This window comes from Labeo rohita, chromosome 23, assembly GCF_022985175.1.
Source record: "Labeo rohita strain BAU-BD-2019 chromosome 23, IGBB_LRoh.1.0, whole genome shotgun sequence".
NCBI lineage: Eukaryota > Metazoa > Chordata > Actinopteri > Cypriniformes > Cyprinidae > Labeo > Labeo rohita.
In genome coordinates this window covers 21,157,218-21,177,879 of record NC_066891.1, presented here as the reverse complement: position 1 = coordinate 21,177,879, position 20,662 = coordinate 21,157,218, and the positions used below count along the sequence as shown (strand labels likewise).

At 34.0% G+C, this 20,662-nt stretch overlaps 1 protein-coding gene across 1 annotated transcript; it reads right to left on the bottom strand.

Moving 5' to 3' along the window:
* Positions 1–3,378: 3,378 nt before the first annotated feature.
* gata5 (GATA binding protein 5) lies at positions 3,379–10,975 on the bottom strand. Its single transcript, XM_051095748.1, has 7 exons — positions 10,701–10,975; positions 9,499–10,159; positions 7,366–7,535; positions 5,845–5,973; positions 5,367–5,451; positions 4,911–5,038; positions 3,379–4,187 (listed from the first exon to the last, which is right to left on the bottom strand). Exons 2-7 carry the CDS (start codon positions 10,016–10,018, stop codon positions 4,068–4,070), a joined length of 1,152 nt encoding a protein of 383 aa, XP_050951705.1. The 5' UTR covers positions 10,019–10,159; positions 10,701–10,975; the 3' UTR covers positions 3,379–4,067.
* Positions 10,976–20,662: the final 9,687 nt, after the last annotated feature.

Below are 20,662 nucleotides of genomic sequence, written 5' to 3'. Positions count from 1 at the left end.
GCAAAACTGCATAGATTCATGCATGAAAATGAGAAAAAGTTATTTGTCAATAAGAAAAACTGTAATATACAGATTAAAAAGACAATATAAATATTATTAATATAGTATCTGAATACAACTCTTTACATTTACCTTTTACATACTAGTGAAAAGTTTGGGATCATTTGTAAATAGATTAAATATTTCATTCAGAAAATACACATTATATTAATCAAAAGTACAATAAAGACTTTTACATAATAATAATAATAATAATAAATATTATAATTTTTTATATAATAAATATTATTTATTTATTTATTTATTTCAAATAAAGCCTTTTTTGGTTCATCAAAGAATTCTGTCTATATATATCACTGTTTTCTGAAGAATGGTCACTGAAAATTGCCAGCTTTGCCATCACAGGAATAAATGATTAAAATAAAAACAATATATTTTTTTAACAATATTTCACAATATTACTATTTTTACTGTGCCTTTACTTTGTCTTTAATTAAATAAATCATGTTTTGGCAAACATAAATAAATAATAAAATATAGCATAATAATTAAACATTAAATAAATAATAAAATTAACAAAACTTTTCTACGGTATAGATATTCATAGAACTTTACTTTATTTTATTTTATTTTGAAAACAAGACAATACTGACAAAGAGAGTGAAATTTTGCAGTCTCTAAGGAGTTTAAAATAAAGCATCAGTTTAGTCCCTATGAATGGGGCCATCCCAGAATTTTGGTGATTTCTGCAGCGGTTACAGACACAGTCACCGATGTGTACAGCCATACATCACATTGTGACACACACATGCACAGTCAAAAACTGTCACAGTAGGATAAATCGTCACCCCCTCCATAACTTCCTTCATGGTCAGAACTGCTCTAGAATATCCTGTTTTTACCGCAGGATAGAGAGCGCAGTGCAGAGAAAATGAATGAAGGAAGGTGACCCTGGGAAAACTCAGTCTTTGGCCTCAGCAACGCTCAAAAGAAAGAGAAAATATTGAAAAGAGGAAAATGAGATATCCATCTTAAAGAATAATGGAAAGGAACAAAGAACAGAAACTGCCTGAACCTCAAGCGTTTTTTGAAAAATCATCATGGTCGACCTTTGGAGATTTGAAATGATCATTAAATCCAGACTATGGAAAATGTGATTTAAGAGTATTTAAGACTCATGAAATCTCATTGCTGGAATTTAATTTCCTTTTAAGTTTGTCTCTTGTAATGTCAATACTTGAAAAGTCATTTGAACAATGTCCTGAGGGTCTTGTTGGCCTGGTTAGTGCCCCTCTGATAAAGGTTATTATTTGAGAAAATCCGGATACTTTTCAATAATCCAAAGTCACGATTTTGTAGCTTTGTACGATTTAAAGCATGCTAGCCGTGTCCAAGCTCATCGCCAATCACTGCACTCAGTACAATCTCATATCAGTGAGTTGTGTGATGGTGATGATGACGACATAGAAATAAAAATCAGTGAATGAAATATTGCTTATGAAGCACTACTCCTGAGGTTAAGGTTGTGAACCTGATGCAACAGTTTCTTGACCCTGCACCTCATCACCGGGGCAACAAAAACTAAAACACCAAGAGATAAAGCGAGCTAATTTGGCCAATAGCAATAAAGGTGGATGGCGGTGCCTCTCTGTCGCCATGGGGCTGTAAAGCGGGTGGGCTACATGCTGACGCGCCCGCCTAGAGCCAACATGTTCTAGCCCAACCCAAAACCTTAGCACCATAAAGCCAAGCTGGAACGCAACCTTTGATCGCCAACACTCTGCGGAGAGAGGTACGCTCAGACACCGAGAGTCATTCACGGAAACACTCAGCAACACCTATGAGGATACTGCTTACTGAAACAAGCACTGTATAAAGTCATAAACATCAAAGCATTCATATACAATTCATATATGGCCTATGTCAAGGATTATAAAGTCAGGACGTTTTAAAATTTAACACCTTTAGCATACCTTTGAAAACAAAAACAATTCATGCTGAAAGAGACGTTTGGTCTATTTTGTGAGAATGAACCTAAAAATATTTAAATATTTTGAGGGATAATATAATTTTTTTTATGTGATTCGTACAAGAACGTACAATTTTTAAAAAAAGTAAGCATGAAGGTTTATCGCCAAGCCTAGTCTGTTCAAAGGGTGTAAGCAGATTGTACGAAAACATACAAATGACTTCATCTTCATATGAATTAGCCAACAATTCGGCAAAATGTAAAATAGCTACAAATTACCATGAGAGTGTGTTGGTATATTGCAATAAAGTTTACAAAGCTGTTTATGGACACTGTAAAAATGAATATAAATCCATGGAAATCACCCCACAGTCTCTCATTACAATTTAAGTTTTTAAAGAAGTCTCTTCTGCTCACTAAGCCTGCATTTTTTTGATCCTAAGTACAGTAAAATTTGAAATATTTTTACTGTTTAAAATAACTGCTTTCTATTTGAATTTATTTCAAAACATAACTTATTTCTGTTATTTTAGCATCATTACTCCAGTCTTCAGTGTCACATGATCCTTCAGAAATTATTCTCTAATATTCTGATTTGCTCCTCAAAAAACATTTATTTTTATTATTGTTGAAAACAGCTGAGCAGAATTTTTCAGGCTTGTTTGATGAATAGAAAGTTCAGAAGAACAGTGTTTATCTCATATAGAAATCTTTTGTAACACTATAAATCTTTATCATCAATTTCGATCAGTTTAAAGCATCATTGCTAAATAAAAGTATTAATTTCTATAATTTCTCCCCCACCCCCAAAAATGCTGACTTTTTATTTCAGATAAATGCTGATCTTTGCATCTTTCTATTCAACACAGTATCCTGGGAAAAAAAAAAAAAAATAAAAAATACTCAACTGTTTTAAATATTGTAATAATAAAAAATGTTTCTTGAGCAGCAAATCAGCATATTAGAATGATTTCTGAAGGATCATGTGACACTAAACAACTGGACTTTGAAATCACAGGAATAAATTACATTTTAAAATATATTCAGATAGAAAGCAGTTATTTTAAATAGTAAAAATATTTCAATTTTTTACTGTTTTCGCTGTACTTAGGATCAAATAAATGCTTCTTTAAAAACATTAAAAATCTTACTGTTCAAAAACTTCTGACTAGTACTGTCCTTTTGACTGTTTAACCATAATTATCCTTCAAAAAGAAGATTCTTACAGAAAGATTTACATCTGGCTTTCTTTGATGTTGTTGTTTACCACATAGTTTTGAACTTTTGTCCATAAATTACTGTTTAAAACCCATAAACATTTTCTGAAATGTATTTAAAAAAGAATTCATAGTTTAGACAAAATTCAAAGAGAATTACAATATTTCTATAAACAAGTGCAGACACAAAGCAGATGTTTGGCAATTTTATATGCAATAAAACAATGCTATAATTCCAATATATATCAACAAAATACAGCAAATAAATTTAGGTTAACATATTCGGACAAAACAAAACACGAAATTTCGAACAATTAATATAAATGTGCCCCTTTTCAAAATTTGCTGAAAAGAGAGGGTCATTGCACTTCAGATCATCGGAGGAATACAATACAGCATTAAAAGTGTCTGGAATCAGCAAAGACAACAACGAAACTTTTAAAAGCCTCATCCAGGGAAAGTATGCGATCTAAAGTCATAACGACCATAAAGCCGCATTCCCTGAAGGATAAGGGGAATTATGGGAGAGACTTGTGTGCCTCCACCATTCTTATCTCAACATAAATAATGTATCTTAAAAGTTAATCATTAACATCTAAGCCATGAAACATGTTCAGAAGCCATAAAAAGCATGTTTTTTGTCCTCCCGATCATTGCTTGAGGAACTTCAGAACTGTAGTTGGGTCACCGCTTGTTGCCCACCGTGGCATCACAGACAGATATGCCATGATAAATCAACGAGCGCAAATTACAGTCAATCTCTCGCATTCCTAAGCTCCGTCTGTATACATTTGTGTAAAGGTTCTATTAGGTAGATCTTGTTAAAAGTCTTTTCTCCCAGAATGCACTGGAGAGGTTTAGAGAAGGTAGTAAGTCTCACATCACGCTTGGGACAGCGCACACCAGGAGTTCTGTGGGGCGATTGACGTCGGGGTGTATGTGTAGTCTTCATATTTAATATCCACATGTCCTGAACTGGTACTGTCCAACTGTGTCGATGCCTTATAAAGAACAAAGAGAGACATTGTTAGCTGTCAAATCCAGCTTTGCAGTAGACATGTTATTTTTAAAGGGATAGTTCACTCAAAAATTAAGGTGATTTTTCATGTCGTTCCAACTGGTTTGGCTAATTTAAAAGTTAATGATAATGTTTATTGTTAATCCACTGTAAAAAGTTTTCACCAGTTTCATCTTAAAAAATTAAGTTTAGCAGCTGCCTTAAATTTTTAAGTTAAATCAACTTAAAAATACAAGTCAAATCAACTCGCAAGTTAAATCAACTTAAAAGTAAAAAGTAAAAGTCATTTTTACTCATTTTATTGTAATGAGTTAAAATGACTTGTAGTTTTAAGTTGATTTAACTTAAAATTTTAAGGCAGCTGCAAAACTTAAGTTTTTAAGTTGAAACTGGTGAAAACGTTTCACAGTGTTATGTTGTATAGAACACACGTTCCAACAGTTTATCTTTAAAAATCAAGATTCTGAAAGGACAGTTCTTTTTCTGCATAGTGTGAAGAACGCTTTCATCATCTGTGGAACCTTTTGTCCATTGGAAAGGTTCCATGGAGGTCAAACGTTCTTCATGGAACCACTGATGACGATAAAGAAACTTGGAACTCTGGAATCAATCATTTATCTTTCCCATCTTTAATAATTGCCTTTTATTGATGGTGACGTTTACAAAAAGAAAAAAGTACAGTTTAATCAATCACTTGAGTACGTACTTGTGACACTGAGACAACAGTTTGGCCTGCATACGGTGAAGCTGCGATATTGGGTTCGCTCTTTATTGTAGAGGCGTTTTCTGACGTAGGCAATGAAGAGGGAGACGTAGTGCCAGACACTGTTGACCCTGCAGACAAATAGAACAAAATGTGACTGACAGCCACAATAAAGAAATAGCAAACTGGACACGCTGGTTATTGCAAATGACAATTAATGGCGTCAAACATTCGCTGGTGTTCGCACACGCACCACATGTCGACTGAATGCAGAGAAAAGTGCTGTTACTGCTCTCTCTCTCTTTCACTCCCTTTTCCCTCCCTTCACTCTCTCGCTCACCCCATATTTCTCTCCACACATTCTCTGACTCACTCACTCCCACACTTCCATCCAAATCACTCATGTCTGCTTTTGTCTAAAAATGAAGCTTTTCAAAAACTGCTTTTCTCAACTCTTACCTGAGGATGCTTTGGTTTTGGGCATCTTTGGTTTGCGTTTCCTCGTCTGAATGCTTTCTTTCTTCATTGCTAACGGCCTTGGTACCTAAAACAAGAGTAAAGTAAAACGATTATTCATTATGCAGTCAAGAGTTTGTGTTTCACTTATAATGGTGTTTGAACTGGGTGAGAATATGGGTCTTGTTGTAAATGCAGTTGTAACTAGAGTATATTTCCTTTTTCATTCCTATTTCTTTTCTCAGCAATGAGAATTGGTAGTTTATAGAACAAAGCTTATTTAAGCGACTCCCCTTCCTTTCTGCATTCTCATTCTCTTCCGATAAAACACACCTATGACCTCTGTATCACGTGGATTACAGGTTTGCACACACACATGCTGACATGCACATACGCACTGCGTGCACCCTCCCAAATCGAGCTCTGGTTGGAAACGCCAGTCTTGTATGGCACAATAATGCAGACTGAATCAGGAACTCACCCCGTGGAGCTTCATGTACAGTCCGCAGGCATTGCAGACGGGCTCTCCCTCTGCGTTTCTCCTCCACAGCGTGGTCGTACTGGTATGACAGTTAGTGCAACACAGTCCTGCTCGCCGTGACGTGCTTTGCTGCAGAGACAAACATAAAAAAAAGTTAGGGAGGTGATTAATTCGGCTGATTTTCACAGATTTTCAGGAATTGAGAAAGGGGATGATAAAAAAAAAATACCCCCCTCCAAGAAAAGGAGAGATAAAATGTAAATTGCAAAATGTAAATCAAAAGATTATGTTCTTTTGGTAGTATATTTAAAAAAAATGAAGTGGCTAAGATAAGGAAATGTATTATACAGTATTTATTTTAAATGCAAGCAACTATGGTCATTAATAGCAGAGAAAATGGATGGGAACTCTACAACCAGGCCTGTTTATTCATATCAAGCACTATTTTTCTGAATTCAAAGGAGAATTCAGCTTCTCAGCTGAAATTCAGCATAAAGTTTGGTGTTGTTTTGAGTTTTGCGCAGCTTGGGCTAAAAACAGACTGACTCAAGGACAAGGTCATGAATGCAAAAATGAAAACAGAGAGGTAGAGACAAGTGAGAGAATTGTGTGTGTGAGAGAGAGTAAGAAAGGGAATAAGAGAAAGAGAGCGAGAGCGAGAGCGAGAGAGAGAGAGACTTCTGGGAAACAGGACAGCAGTGAAGGCTTGCTCAGTTTCTCTCTTTCAATGGCCTTCCCCAGTACTAACCCTGAGATCAATCCACTACCCTCTTAATATGAATGTAAATGAGCAAAAATAATTTCGTTTTGTGTAACTATATTGTAAAAGTATCAGCTAAGTATTTTTAGAAAAATCAGCAAAAAACGTTTACATCTTGTCTGGGAACATCAGGATATTTGATACTTTTTTTTTTTTTAAGCTTGAAGCTTGTTTTTGTTTAATAAAAATCATTTAATTTTATGTATTTGCCAGTGAGGAATAGGCCTGCTTCACAATAAAAATGCTTTGGGGATTTGAAAACATTCATGTTTTAACATCTAAATCAACTGCTTTAAGGTATCTGAAAAATATAATTTTATATGCACTCTTAAAAATAAAGGTTCTTTATTGGCAATGATGGTTGCAAGAAGAACCTCGAACATAAGAACCTTTCAAATGCAGAAAAGGTTCTTTATAATCGAAAAACGTTCTTTAGATTTTTTTTTAAATGTTCTTCAAAATGGTTCTTTTAAGAATTGTTCACTGAGGGAACCAAACTGGTTTTTCTATGGCATCAATGCAAAAACACCCTTTTGGAACCTTTACTTTTAAGAGTGTGATTGAATCATACATCTTTTAATTGAATCACGTTTATTAGGTCAAAGCAAAGAAGGTAATTTTAGGGGATCAGCATATCACGTAGGCCTCCAAATAACCGTTTGATGTAACAACTGCACGTGCCACTTTTTACAATGCTGGTTTGGAAAAGTGTACAACCTAAAAAACAAGTAAATACGTATATTTAACAAATGGGCATTTACCAGGCGTTTCTGTGGTTTGATTAGGGGTCGATTGATGCCGTTCATCTTGTGGTAAAGGCCGCACGCATTGCACAGGTAATGTCCGGTACCGTCTCTCCTCCATAGCGGTGTTGAGATGGAGCCGCAGTTCACACACTCACGCCCTTCACCCGGCAGCTCTTCCAGCATGTCTGAAAGGAGAGACACAGTTAGTTTTTAATTAATTTTCCAAGGTTTTCTTCGAGGTTCAAAGAGATTTATGAGAGGACAATGATCTTTAAAATCATAAAATATAACGCGAGACGAAATAATCGTTAAAGTTCACATGAAGGGAACGATCAGTGTAAGATGTTTTCAAGGTGTAGGCTTAACTGTTGTCATATTTGTTATTTCGTCTTGTTTTATTTCTTTGAAAGCCAAATATGAATAGATTTAACTAAAAAATAAGTAAGTAAATTAATAAATAAAAACTCAAAATCACTCAGGTTGATGTCAAAAAGTGTAATTTAAGCATGTATACTGATCAGAAATCAGTTAGACTTCTAAACCTTTTCGTGTTTTTAAATATGCGCCGTTTCCTTTTTAGGCGTTGATTATTAAAATAAAGTTGTTTAATTTTTTATACGTTATAAGAATTCTTTAAGCGTTGCGCCACTTCAAACAAAATTTAAACATTTTAAAATATTTTGAAGTATAGGCATAGCTATACTTATCAAAAAGTAACAGGGTTTACTGTAACATTTTATGGATTTGTATATGATTTTCATATAAAGAGGGAGTTCTAACAAGTTGACGCGCAAGCTTGGCACACAACAAAATCTAAAGGAGGAAAACATTCAAATAGTTGTTATTTCTACATACAATATTTACTAAAATAAATAAATAAAATAACTAGACTTTTATTAATATGTTAAGAAAAGGCCTAATGTAGCCTATAATACAAGTTGTTTTTCATTGTTAAAGCCCTGTAAAAACTCAACACTTTGTATTGGTACAAACAGATCTTTAGGAGAGGCCTGATTTTTTGAGCATCAACGGTATGGAATGTGACAAAACTCTAGACGGAATGAAGAATGGATTAATAAGAGCATATTCAGGGTCACTGGAGTGTCTATTAGGGCGGCTGACGAGGCACGAGGGCCTCAGGCGAGCGGAATGTCAATGGGGCTCTTATCAGTGTTAAAGATCCAGGGGTCACCGATCAATCAAGATACTGACACGTGACGCTCTCCAACAATTTATTTCAAATAAGACGTGCGTATTAATAATCTTAGTAATATTATTATGTGTTGTCATTTTATAGTTTGAAAGTAGTCTGAAAATGTCTTGGCTATTTAATCTCGTTGAGTTCCTGATGGACTGTTGTAATCTCAAATGTATTAAACTTTTTTTTTTTTTTTTTTAGCAAAACATCAAAATACGCAAACGCCGAGGCTTATGTAAGCCCGAATAAATCGCCCTCGGTTATAGAAAGAAATGTGATGTTTTATGGACTATCAAAGAAAATGTGTCCGGCTAAAGCGCTGGGCTTCAAAGGGAACGGCCGCTAAATGTGTATCTGACCGTAATGGTCTGTTTAGAAAAGTTTGATCAAGGTGACAGTAGCTTGGATAGCTCTCACAATTATGAGGTGTGCACGGGACCCTTTCATCAATCCACAAGTGGACAGACAATAGCGGGGAATTAAATTAACATCTAAATTAAAGTGATTGTATTGCCCATTAAAGGATGTGTATTAGTGGAATAAGATCAAGTTTTGTTTTGATAAGGTTTTGTAATGTGCCTGTGTACTAAAACTAGTGGGTACTCTAGTGCCTTCTAACAAGGATAGGCTAACATAAACACCAAGACAGCAATAAATAACCCTCAACACCGCCGCAATAAATTGTTCAGATCACAGCATCAAACGAAACCCCCTCCATTCCAACCATTTTTGCCTGCTGACTTGAAAGATGGATTTTAAACTATTGCCAAATAACGACCCTAATGTAATAACTAACTTTAACACACTGATACTCAAATCCTACAGAATCTTAAGTGGAATTATTTTAAAAGTGCGTTAAATAAAGTAACGCAGACAAAACATTCCTAAACGTTTTGTTATTTTAGTGTACATACATTTACATCAAAGAGAAAAATTCATCATCGTTTTACCTAAACTGGACCTCCTTCCCGGTAGAGTTCCCTGGCGTCCCTGAAGCCCGATCATGCCGCCGTCGAAGGGCCCTGGCGTCCATGAAGTTGCCATCTCCGGGCTCATGTAGGCCGCGTACGGGCTAGAGTAGGAGCCACCGACGGAACGCACCAGGGCACTTCCATACTGATCTGCCCTGCCGCTGTTACTCAACACCAGTGGATTCTGATACGCGGCGTCCCTGCCGGTGCTGCTGCTCACCGGCGGGCTGTGCGAATAAGAAAAACCGGGAGGGGGATGAGGGCTGCCCGGGTTGAAAGAGGAGTTCTCCGTGCCAGTCTGTGGCCAGGCGTGGTGACTGCCGAGCCCGTGGGCTTGATGTGTGGACTCACAAGTCTGTAGGTAGGGCAAGGTCTGGAGCATGGCAGGTACGCGGGTGGTGGGCACATACACAGGTGAGCTGGCGGACGGATGGATGTAGTTCCCGGAATCGTGTGCGTAGGGGGACGGGTTGGAAGATAAAGCCAGACTCGAATACATAATGTATCCAGTGACTAAGCTATCCTTTCAAGTTTTGAAATTGTAAAATTAGCCCAAATTGGAGTAAAAAACCTTGATAAAGTCCAAAATTTCCAATGCAACGGTTTCTTGAGAAAGGGCCTCAGAAAAAGGAATGCACTCCTAATGACAAACCAAAAATAACAAATCAAATTATTTTTTTAGTATTAAATTAGGATGATACAAAAATCTAACAGTAATAGTTTTCAATTCACAATCACTGAATGAAACACATAATTTGTTATATTGTCCAACAACATATTCCAATATCTGTAACAATGCTTTGAATTTTTATAAACAATCATAAACTGGAGAAAAAATACATCGGCTATTGGCTGCAGTCAAGATGGACAAACCGTTATAATTGTCGTGATTTTTCGGTTATCTGTATCTTTCGATTTGTATTTAATAGACTAAAATCACATTAATTACTGTCCATATCTTTACGTAGGGATATAAACAATTATCAGCAGCAGTCTCAGATATCCTGGGAAAACTCTATACCGAAACATTAAATCATCTGTGGGGATCGAATCAATCCGTACTGTAATCTCTCTAACATCTATATTTTATCGCCGAAAACGCAGATTACATAAAAACGTTGATAGCTGCAAGGAAAGGGTTTATATAATTTCATCCAAGAGCTCTCGCTGTATTATCTCACCAGATAAGGACGGTTAGTGATAAAGTCAGGAACCCTCTTTTCCAAGTGACTTGATTGAATATCGCCGTGGAAGTTCCCAGTCTCTTCTTTCTTCTCGATTTTAGCCCAGAATTCAAACTTCATCGGGTGTGCGACACACGAAAAACTTGTAGTTGTCCTCTCCGCGTTTGGACGTGTCACCGTGCCTTGTCTGTATCTGGAGATAGCTGCTGCTGCAGATAATGCCTAATATAACTGTTCTCTGATTTGCTCTCTACTTTACTGCGAGTTATTTGTAAGAGCAGGACCACGTGACGCACTCCAAAGGTAGGACCCATGGAGGAGGAGAAGAATGAGGGATAAACCGATGGTGTGTTGCGGAGGAGGGGTGTGCTCCTACCTGTAAGATCTATATTTGCTGAGTCCACTGTATTTTAAACGACTGTGTGTGTGTGTGTGTTTTTTTTTTTTAGTCGATGAAAGTTAACTTTTAAGAGACATGTAAAGCAGCTGGAAAATTGCTTTGACAGAGGCACCAAAGCAAATCCGTGTATACGCAATAGAAAAATCGCACATTGTTCTATAGTGCAATAACACGTTATTTTAATTTTATTCTTATGAATTTAAATGAGTCGTTCCAAATAAAACCAAAGCACTGGAAGAACTGGGCTAATAAGCAAACGCTTTTCTCCCGCTACTGTGCACATTATGTTTTACAGTAATGGCTTGGGATTTTGTTTGTACTTTCTTGTAAAAGAAAAATGTTGCAGTAAAATAACCTCGCTGTCTGTGCGAGAACGTAAAGCTCAATTTTATGGCCCGATAAATCTGGATGTGTTCTCTATAAAAGCTGTAGAGAGATAAGAGATACGAGCGACAGCTTAGTATGATCATACAACAATAATCACACTCATTATACTCAGTTGGAAATATTGTTATCTTAGCGGTATTGTTTGAGTTATCACCCCTCCCCTTTTTCGGATGAAAATAGAGTTTTAAATATGTATGTAAATACCTACATTAATTACACGTGCTAATGAAAATGAATAATAATAATAAATTCTCAAATTAAAGCGCAATTATTAAAATAACAATAATAAGGAACGATACAAAATTCCTAGGCAAGTTGTAGATTCATTTTTAAAAGGGACAATTAACGAAAAACTCCTCCGCGCGAAGCAAATATCGAACAGGGGTTTTACGTCTCAGACAGGCCTATTTAGTTATAATTTCAAGTAAGCAAGTGTTGTAAATTTCTCTTAAATTTCAGAAAGGTGGTCGCCAATCAGTCTCCTCGACAGGCCGCTGATAATGAGATTAATAAGTGATGTTGCGACCTGTGAACTCATTGCTCGCACCACAAACGCGTGGAGAGGACAATTGAGCACACACCCTGTCTGCATTGAGGGAGCCAGCGACTGTTTGATCACTGGAGAACCTGCAAGGCTACACGGGTTAAATAAATCCTTCTTTTACCTCTCAGGCGTTTCATTTAATCAAAGCCGTCTTTGCCTAGAGTAAATCACCACAGAGAGGATTTTCAATTGAAGCCGTTTCGTTTTGTCAATAGATACAAATAAATGTGGTCACAGGTTTGGCACATCAACACAAACTTAAAATAAAAGTAAGTAAATATTAAAGATTAATGTGTGGTAGCTTACCTATATTTTGTTTTTTAAGTACACTTTGGGAACCTAGCTATTTATCACCTGGCTTGCGTTCAATTATCCTAAAAAATATCCTGACTGCCACACAGACAGACGTCTTGACAGACAACCAAAGCAAGAACTTAATGATGCAGGGAAGAACTGTAAATTCTGTTCTGGATGAACGGCTACGCGCAATGCCAAGTGTTTTATTTCTGAGAGTGTGTTTTTATGTTATTGCTGGCGGGGAAAAAAGCGGGGAGAAATCTAATGTTCTCACTAGTGTTGTCAAATGTTAGGCTATTTGAAATATTTATGTTTTTAAAGATGAACTTGGCTTGTCACAGAAAGGTGTGATATATATTTTAAATGCATTTATATTTATTTGTATATCCTATTGCGCGTCTATACTAAATGTAAAGATGCGATCGCAATCGCAAACTGCCAATTAGCTTGTTGTGATTAAACGTGACGACCGATAAATCTTACAGTGAGTTAAACAAAATAGCTACGCTGTATTTTATATTCTGGAATTCATTTAAACACATAAACAACCTGGTTTTAAATAACGTTTATAAATTTAGATAAATCTGTACCATTAGCTAAACAAAATAAACACGTGTCTGAGTATACAAACACTGTTTGTAAGTAATAATTCAGCTGATAATTTTCTGTGATAAAGTACGATTGGCAGAAAGAGGTGATACTGAATGACGTCAGACACTGGAGGACTGAGACGAGGAGTTACTGAAGGAGGGGAAACTTGAGTTATGAATCCACCACAGACTAATTACTTCTAATAATTGACGAATGACCACTAGCCTAATTGATTTAGCGTTTCATACCTTTCACAACACCGGTCTAGGGCGATTCTTCCTTTTGGCTGCTTGAAACTTCATCTGTTAAAACACTGCATGTCCTAAAATAAGATTCGACCTTGCCTTGACCAGCCTTTCAAATTTTATATGGTAGCCTATAAATAAGTACAAAAAGCCGATTGTTTTGGAATTAAAACGATAAAATTCTGACCAGTTTGCTTCACCGAACTGGTCGACTCTCAGATCATGATGTAAAAATCTTACAATTTATTTTATTTGAATCCCCTGACCGCCTTTACTTTTATTTGTAATTATTTATTTGGATTTATTTATTGAAAAAAAATGTTTTTTAAATGCTTGGGTCAAGGTAATCAGCAATACTGAGAACTAAAAAATACAAGATGTAACTGTACTGACAATATTGTTACAATTTTGAAAGAAACAATTTAACAGTTATAAATTAATTCTAGATCTGAAAACGTTTGGGTATAATTCTAAAAAAACAAGATCAAATAAAATTTGCCTGATTAATGGTTCCCTAAAACATTTAGGCATAGGCTATCAATGGTTATTACAACGTAATTATTGTGACTACCGTTTTTATTACATTTAATGTTTAATTAACAATATTATTATGTCGGCAACTAGTCACCTTGGTAATTTCGGTAAGGAGTATTTACATAACCAGAGACTGACCGGGGGACGCGCTCGCTGGCGTGGAACAGCTTGATGGACAGCTAATGAGGCTCGCGCGGAGAGGGCCTCACGAGGCACCTCATTCATAAGCGCGCGGTATCAGCCGTCCCCTCATGAGAGACAGGCATTAAACCCAGCCTTAACCCCCAGCGTTTAGTAGCCGCTGAAACACTCAGGATGAACCTATTTCAAATCATGAAGGGATCAGCAGGATATTAATAATACTCAATGCGTCTTAACGACCGCGCACAAGAGACGCTCTTCGCAACCTCTCCTCCAATACTGCTGATGTACCCAGTTTACCTCATTATTAGACGAGCCACTTCTAATCGTGACGGTCATTCTCGACAAACAACATAAATCGTCATATTATATCGGTATATTAAGCGTAAGCCTACGTCAAAGATTCTACGTTTAGGATAAGATTCTACTTGCATCTATTATAGCTAAAAGCCTAGTTAGAAATGTTTAACGCTTTCTCCTTTCGTTTGTACGGCATCATAACGTCTTAATTTCAACTTTAGTTTCATCATCACCTAGAACTACATTTAAAAGGTTTGAAGAAGTGTAATGTATTATCACTGTAGGACCTCCCTTGATTTTATTTAAACGTAGGTAATTAAACGTAGGTTTTCAGTTTTTGTTTCTTGATTTTTTTTACAGTGTACTTTGATGCTGTCGTTTGTGTATAGCGCGCATTCCTTCAAGGTAAACGGAATTTGAGTCTTCAAGTTTAGAAGCAGGCTGAGATAACTCAAGAATGCCTGGAGGTATTTAGTGTCTATATATGGTACTTCTCGACTAATTTCACCTCCAATGGTACCTTACATTGTGTGTTTGCAGAGGAATTTATTTCTCCATCTGTGTGTCGGATTGCAATTTTCATCCATTTCCTGCATATTGTTTTAATAGTTCCGGCTGTATATCAGCTACATTCCACACAAATTACAAATCCTATTTGTATAGGTTACTTATTTACATAGATCATTATTTATTGAAAATTAAATAAAAATTAACTAATAAATAACTCATTTTAAAAACAGAAAAAGTAAAGCTTTGTATTAAACAAGATTATTCCGTATCTTAATTTCTATATCGGCTGTCTTTTCGTTTTTCTTGACATTTGTGGTATGTAAGGAAAGTTTCTGTAATTCATATTTATCTCCTGTTTATGCCTATTTTTCTTGTTTATTATTTTGTTTTACTGTAATTAATATATATTTATATGCACATATTTATCAATTTCCTATTTATATCCACCTTATTTTCCCGTAAGAATGGACGCGGTCATTTGTAAATGTTACGGGTCTGGCTTCCGTCTCATCCCGTCCAACTTTTTTTTTTTTTTTTTTGCTGCTTAATATTGCAAATTGGTGTGTCTTTCCCTATTATTTTAATATATTATCTTAATTATGAGCACACTGGTCATGACTAGTCCAAACAATTTTACTGTTTACTGCACATTGTTATTCTTATTTCCCTATAGCGGCTAATGAATCGGAAGTCTCACCCACTGACTTCCGCATTGAAGAATAAGGTGTTTAAAAATTATTTTCATATATTCATTATTTATTGAAAAATATATAATATATGATTTTTTAAAACTAAAGCTTTATATTAAACAAGATTAATATAAGATTGTATATTATTTCAGGCCTATCTTATATAGATGTTTTTTATTTTATTTTTTTTTTTTTTTTGGACATTTGTGACCCTGGACCACAAAACCAGTCATAAGGGTCAAAGTTTTGAAAATGAGATTTATACATCATCTGAAAGCTGAATAAATAATAAAAAAGGTTTGTTAGAATATTTGGCTGAGATACATCTGGAATCTGAGGGTACAAAAAAATCAAACGCCTTTAAAGTTGTCCAAATGAAGTCCTTAGCAATGCATATTACTAATCAAAAATTAAGTTTTGATATACTTACGGCAGGAAATTTACACAATATCTTCATGGAACATGATCTTTACTTAATATCCTAATGATTTTTGGCATAAAAAAAACGCAGTCTTAAGACTGGTTTTGTAGTCCAGGGTCACATTTGTGTAAAGTTTAATCAAATTCGTATGACGTAAATGAAGTAATTCATATTTATTTATCAAACAATACATAGATTAAATGAAATACTGTCCTTGATCAGAATAAAACTGTGGTCAGTGTGTTGTGGGTTTTGTGCACAGTTCAGCTCGTAACTAAAGACACTGCAGCCACTGCAGCCACTAATCAAAGTTTATGATATAGTTTGTGACTGTTATGACTTTGTGCGTGATAATGTGGTTTTACAGAGATATAATAAGGTTTTGGAGTAATGTCATGTCTTGTATTTAAGATTATAAGATCATACTGATTTAGGTTTGACGCTTCTTAATTTTTTTTTAGTGTTGTTGTAGTGTGCTTTACCTTGAGAAAACACTGAGTTTAATTTGTACATAAGATTAGACTAAACAAATATGATGAAATTGAATGTTCTGATTGGGATCTGATTATTTTTGTAGTGGTTGTATGTGACCGAATGATGTGTAATATCACAGCCTGTGTGTATGTGCATTGGCGCGGTTGGTGTGTGGTTTGGTCCGGTGCAGGCGAGCTGGGGAATGTGGAGCTGGAGTCAGGCTAATCTGTGAGAGCAGAGAGACTGGCTCCTGTCTGCCTGTCTGCCAGGCCTCTATCTGTGCGTCTCAGTTCACACCCTCCCTCCCTATCTCTACTGCAGTGCTGGGGCACAGCATGGGATTCAACTGGCCTCCACAGGGCCATGGACTACCAGTGTACACACATACAAATCCAAATCATCTCCAAGCATCCAACATATGCACTTATGAGTTCTACAGCATCCATACCAAACAACAAAATCTTAAAACAAAACAAATACACAACATGAACTTAACGTATGCATACTATGATTTGTATGTTCCATCAAACATGTGGATTGAAGAGCTGATCCTCATTAAAAAGCCCAATACACAAGCAGGCAGCAAAATGTAAATATAATCACACACAGAGACTAGGATTAACGCTCTCCCATTAATGTGCTGAAAATAACACCTCCCATGGCTATTGGGAACCAGGGATATATCCCAAGTATATACGGTGCAGTGTCCAAATTTTTTTCTTTCTAATTAAATACTAATTATTATTATTATTTTTATTTTATTTTATTTTTGAAAATTACTATTATTTTTTTTAACATTTCATTTGAAAATTGCAATATTCGCATGACCACTACTAAAAAAAAATGGCTTAATGTTTTTTTCAGAACGTATTGAATAATCAAAATTATAGTAAAGATATGTATAATGTTACAAAAGATTTTTATTTCAAATAAATGCTTCTAATTCTATTCAACCCTACAAAGAACCCTACAAAACCCTATAAAGAACCCTACAAAATGTAAATAAATAAAATTAGAAACTTGTTATTTTTACATTTTTAAATATTAATACCTCATATTAAAATTTAGAGAAAAACCACTAAGCGTCAGTGTTATTTTAGTATCACTGACATACTATTAATATTTAGAATCAGTTTTTATTATTATATTTTCAGTTTTAATTTTAATTTTAGTTATGTTTCGTTATTTTGTGTTCGTCATTTTTTAGGTTATATAAGTTTTTGTTTATATACACATTTTTATTTCAATTTTAGTTTGAGTTATTTTAGTAAATGAAGTTAAACTACTTAAATTATTTTTTTTACACATTTATTTGATAATTTACTGGTTTTATTTTACCATAGCTGGTTTATTTTTTATGGCTTTAGTTTAGTTTCAGGTTTAGTTAACTATTATAACCTTGACTAGTGCTATTTTCTGTTATATGACATCAAAATAAAATTGTATTTATTAAATAAATGCTAAATAAAAAACGATTATACACACTTAAACATTAAACATAAAATTAATCAGTTTAGGCACTAAAACATTATAACGGGCAGTATAAAAATATCAATTTTCCTTTTGAGATAAAAATAGCTAAAATGATTGTAAAGAGTGTTAATAAAATTAAAATAATTAATTACAATTACAATTAATTAATTATAAAATGATTAATTAATTTTTTTATATAATATAATATAATATAGGTATTATTATTATTATTATTATTATTATTATTAAGGACATATTAAATGAATCAAAATTACAGTAAAGACATTTATAATGTTAAAAAGATTTCTGTTTCAAATGAATTTGTTATATGACCTTAAAATTAAATGTTTATTTTGTCTAAATGCTAAATAAAAACTACTATAAACACTTGAAACAATTGAAATAAAACACTAAAACAAAATCAGTTTAGCCCTCTAAACATTATAATGTACATGTGCTTTTTTTTTAATTTTATTTTAGTTTTTTTTTACATAAAAAATAATTACTGATTACTGAGGATTAATAAAAATGATAATAATTTATTTTAATTTATAATAATACATTTATATAATATTAATGTAATATAATATCTAAGTGTTTACAGATTTTAAATTGTAATATTGCCTTTGCATAAGAGTGTAAGACACTTTGTTCAAAAACATTAAAAATAATACCAGCCCCAAGCTTTTGAACACTTTTATGTTGAGCAATATTTCTTCTTTTTATGTCGAAATTCAGTTTATTTACAGGTTTAAATGATAAAAAAGTTATAGATTTTAATGTGGATTTTTGGATCCCACTTTGTACTGTAAAATATGACGCAGGGAGGTGTAAATGACCTTTCCAGTGACAATTAAACTACATGACTATCACAGATTACATAAAATCTGTGCACTTTATCAACTTTGTAAAGCCACACACCCTTCTTGTCATGAACATCCCACCAATAGTGAATCCAAATGCAAGTGCAACAAAGCACAAGACAAGAAAGAACATCTGCAATCTTTCCAAGCCCGATCACTCATCCCACTAAAAACTGCTCATCAAGAAACTGCTTGATAAAATCAATACAACACCAACATGTTAACTACCAAACGCCTGTCAATTAAGATCAAGGAAGCTGATGTGTTAATGGGCAGTTTATGCGTTAGTGTATTGGCACAACATCAAGGCATGTCCATTCAGTGGCTCAACAGGATTAAGTAATGCAGTGCCGTGTGTAGTCGATATATAAAGGAAGTTCCTCTCCCTTTCTAAAGAACTAGAAATGTGAAACTGAATGGCACACAGACTGAAGCTGCTCTTCTGGGTGTGAGAGAGGAAAGAGGGTTATGAATGTGGGCCAGAATCGAGGAATGGCACTCGTGACTGGGTGAGTCAGAGGGGTGGCACAGGAGTCACTCGAGCACAGGTCATATCAACATATGGCCAGCCAAAAAGAATATCAATTTTCAGAGTACATATTGTGTATTTGCAGTATTGAGTGTTGAGTACACGTTTGCAGTCTTTGATGCTGCTTTGTGTGTGTGTACGTAAGGTAAACGAGTCAAACATGACATTTATTAAGTCATACAAATTTACCATGGCTCCTTGTTTCACTTAGTCTGCACAAAAACCACAGTCTTATTCTTTTCCTTTCTTCAGTTTCTAAATGCAATCAGCCAGAATCTCTTGAAGGAGATAAGCCTGTGTATACCGGATGTAGTGGCGAATAGATATGATTATGAAGGGATATGAAGCACTAACCTCCCATAATACTTCATGTATCCAACCATAATTCATCAACCATTCACTACTGTACCAGACAAGATTGCCGTCTATGACTGTGAACACCGAAGGAATGTAAACAAAGGTAGTCTAGTTTTTTTGTAGGTCACATATTGCAGATACTGCATTAAATGAAAGCAAATATAAGAGGGTATATAAAGTAATGCACCACATACGTCATCTGAGCTGTGAATGTCCAACTGTTCTGTGAATGTGCATGTAAAAGAAGTATTTTTGTCAACTATAGAAGTATAAACATTATGTGAGCCTAAATAAGAGAGTTAAATGTTCATTTTAATGTAAAAATTGTGCTGATATTAAAATTAAGTGAAAAACCAATAAGTGCCAGTATTATTTTAGTATCACTGAGTTTTTAATTTTATATTTTCAGTTTTCATATTTTAATTAAAGCTTTAGTAATTTTGTGTTTTTGTCTTTTTTTAGCTTACATGTTTCTGCTTACTTTTTTGTTAACATTTTAGTTTGGGTTATTTTAGTACATGAAGTTATAACTGTATATATATATATGTATTATAACTGTTATTTTATAGTTATTTTTAATTTATATACTTCACCACAGCTAGTTTATTTTATTGGCTTTAGTTTAGCTTAGTTTTAGGTTTAGATAACTATTATAACCCTGATTATTTTTTATGTTATATGACATTAAAATTAAATGTTTTTTCATTTGATAATAATGAGCTAAAAATATCTACAATTATTTATATAATTTATATTACATAATTAATAAAAATATAATTATTTATTTTAATTGATTATAAAATTATGAATTAAAATATAACAGTAAAAATAATAATAAAATGTATAATATAATATAATATAATATAATATAATAAATATAATATAAGTAATATAGAAGTTTTTAAAGATTAATTTTAAGTGAGTGTTAGATGGCGGCAATATTTAATATAATCCATATCACAATATAAATATTATAATTTAATATTATAACAATTTATTTTAATTAATTATAAAATGACTCATTACAATTAATTCATAATAATAAATGTATCATTTAATATAATAAAATAAATTATAATATAGAATTTTCTAAATATTAATTTTTAAAGGGAGTGCTAGATGGCGGCAATATTTAATATAATACCTCTAATCTATATCTTAATATAAATATTATGATATAATATTCCAATAATTTAAGTAATTA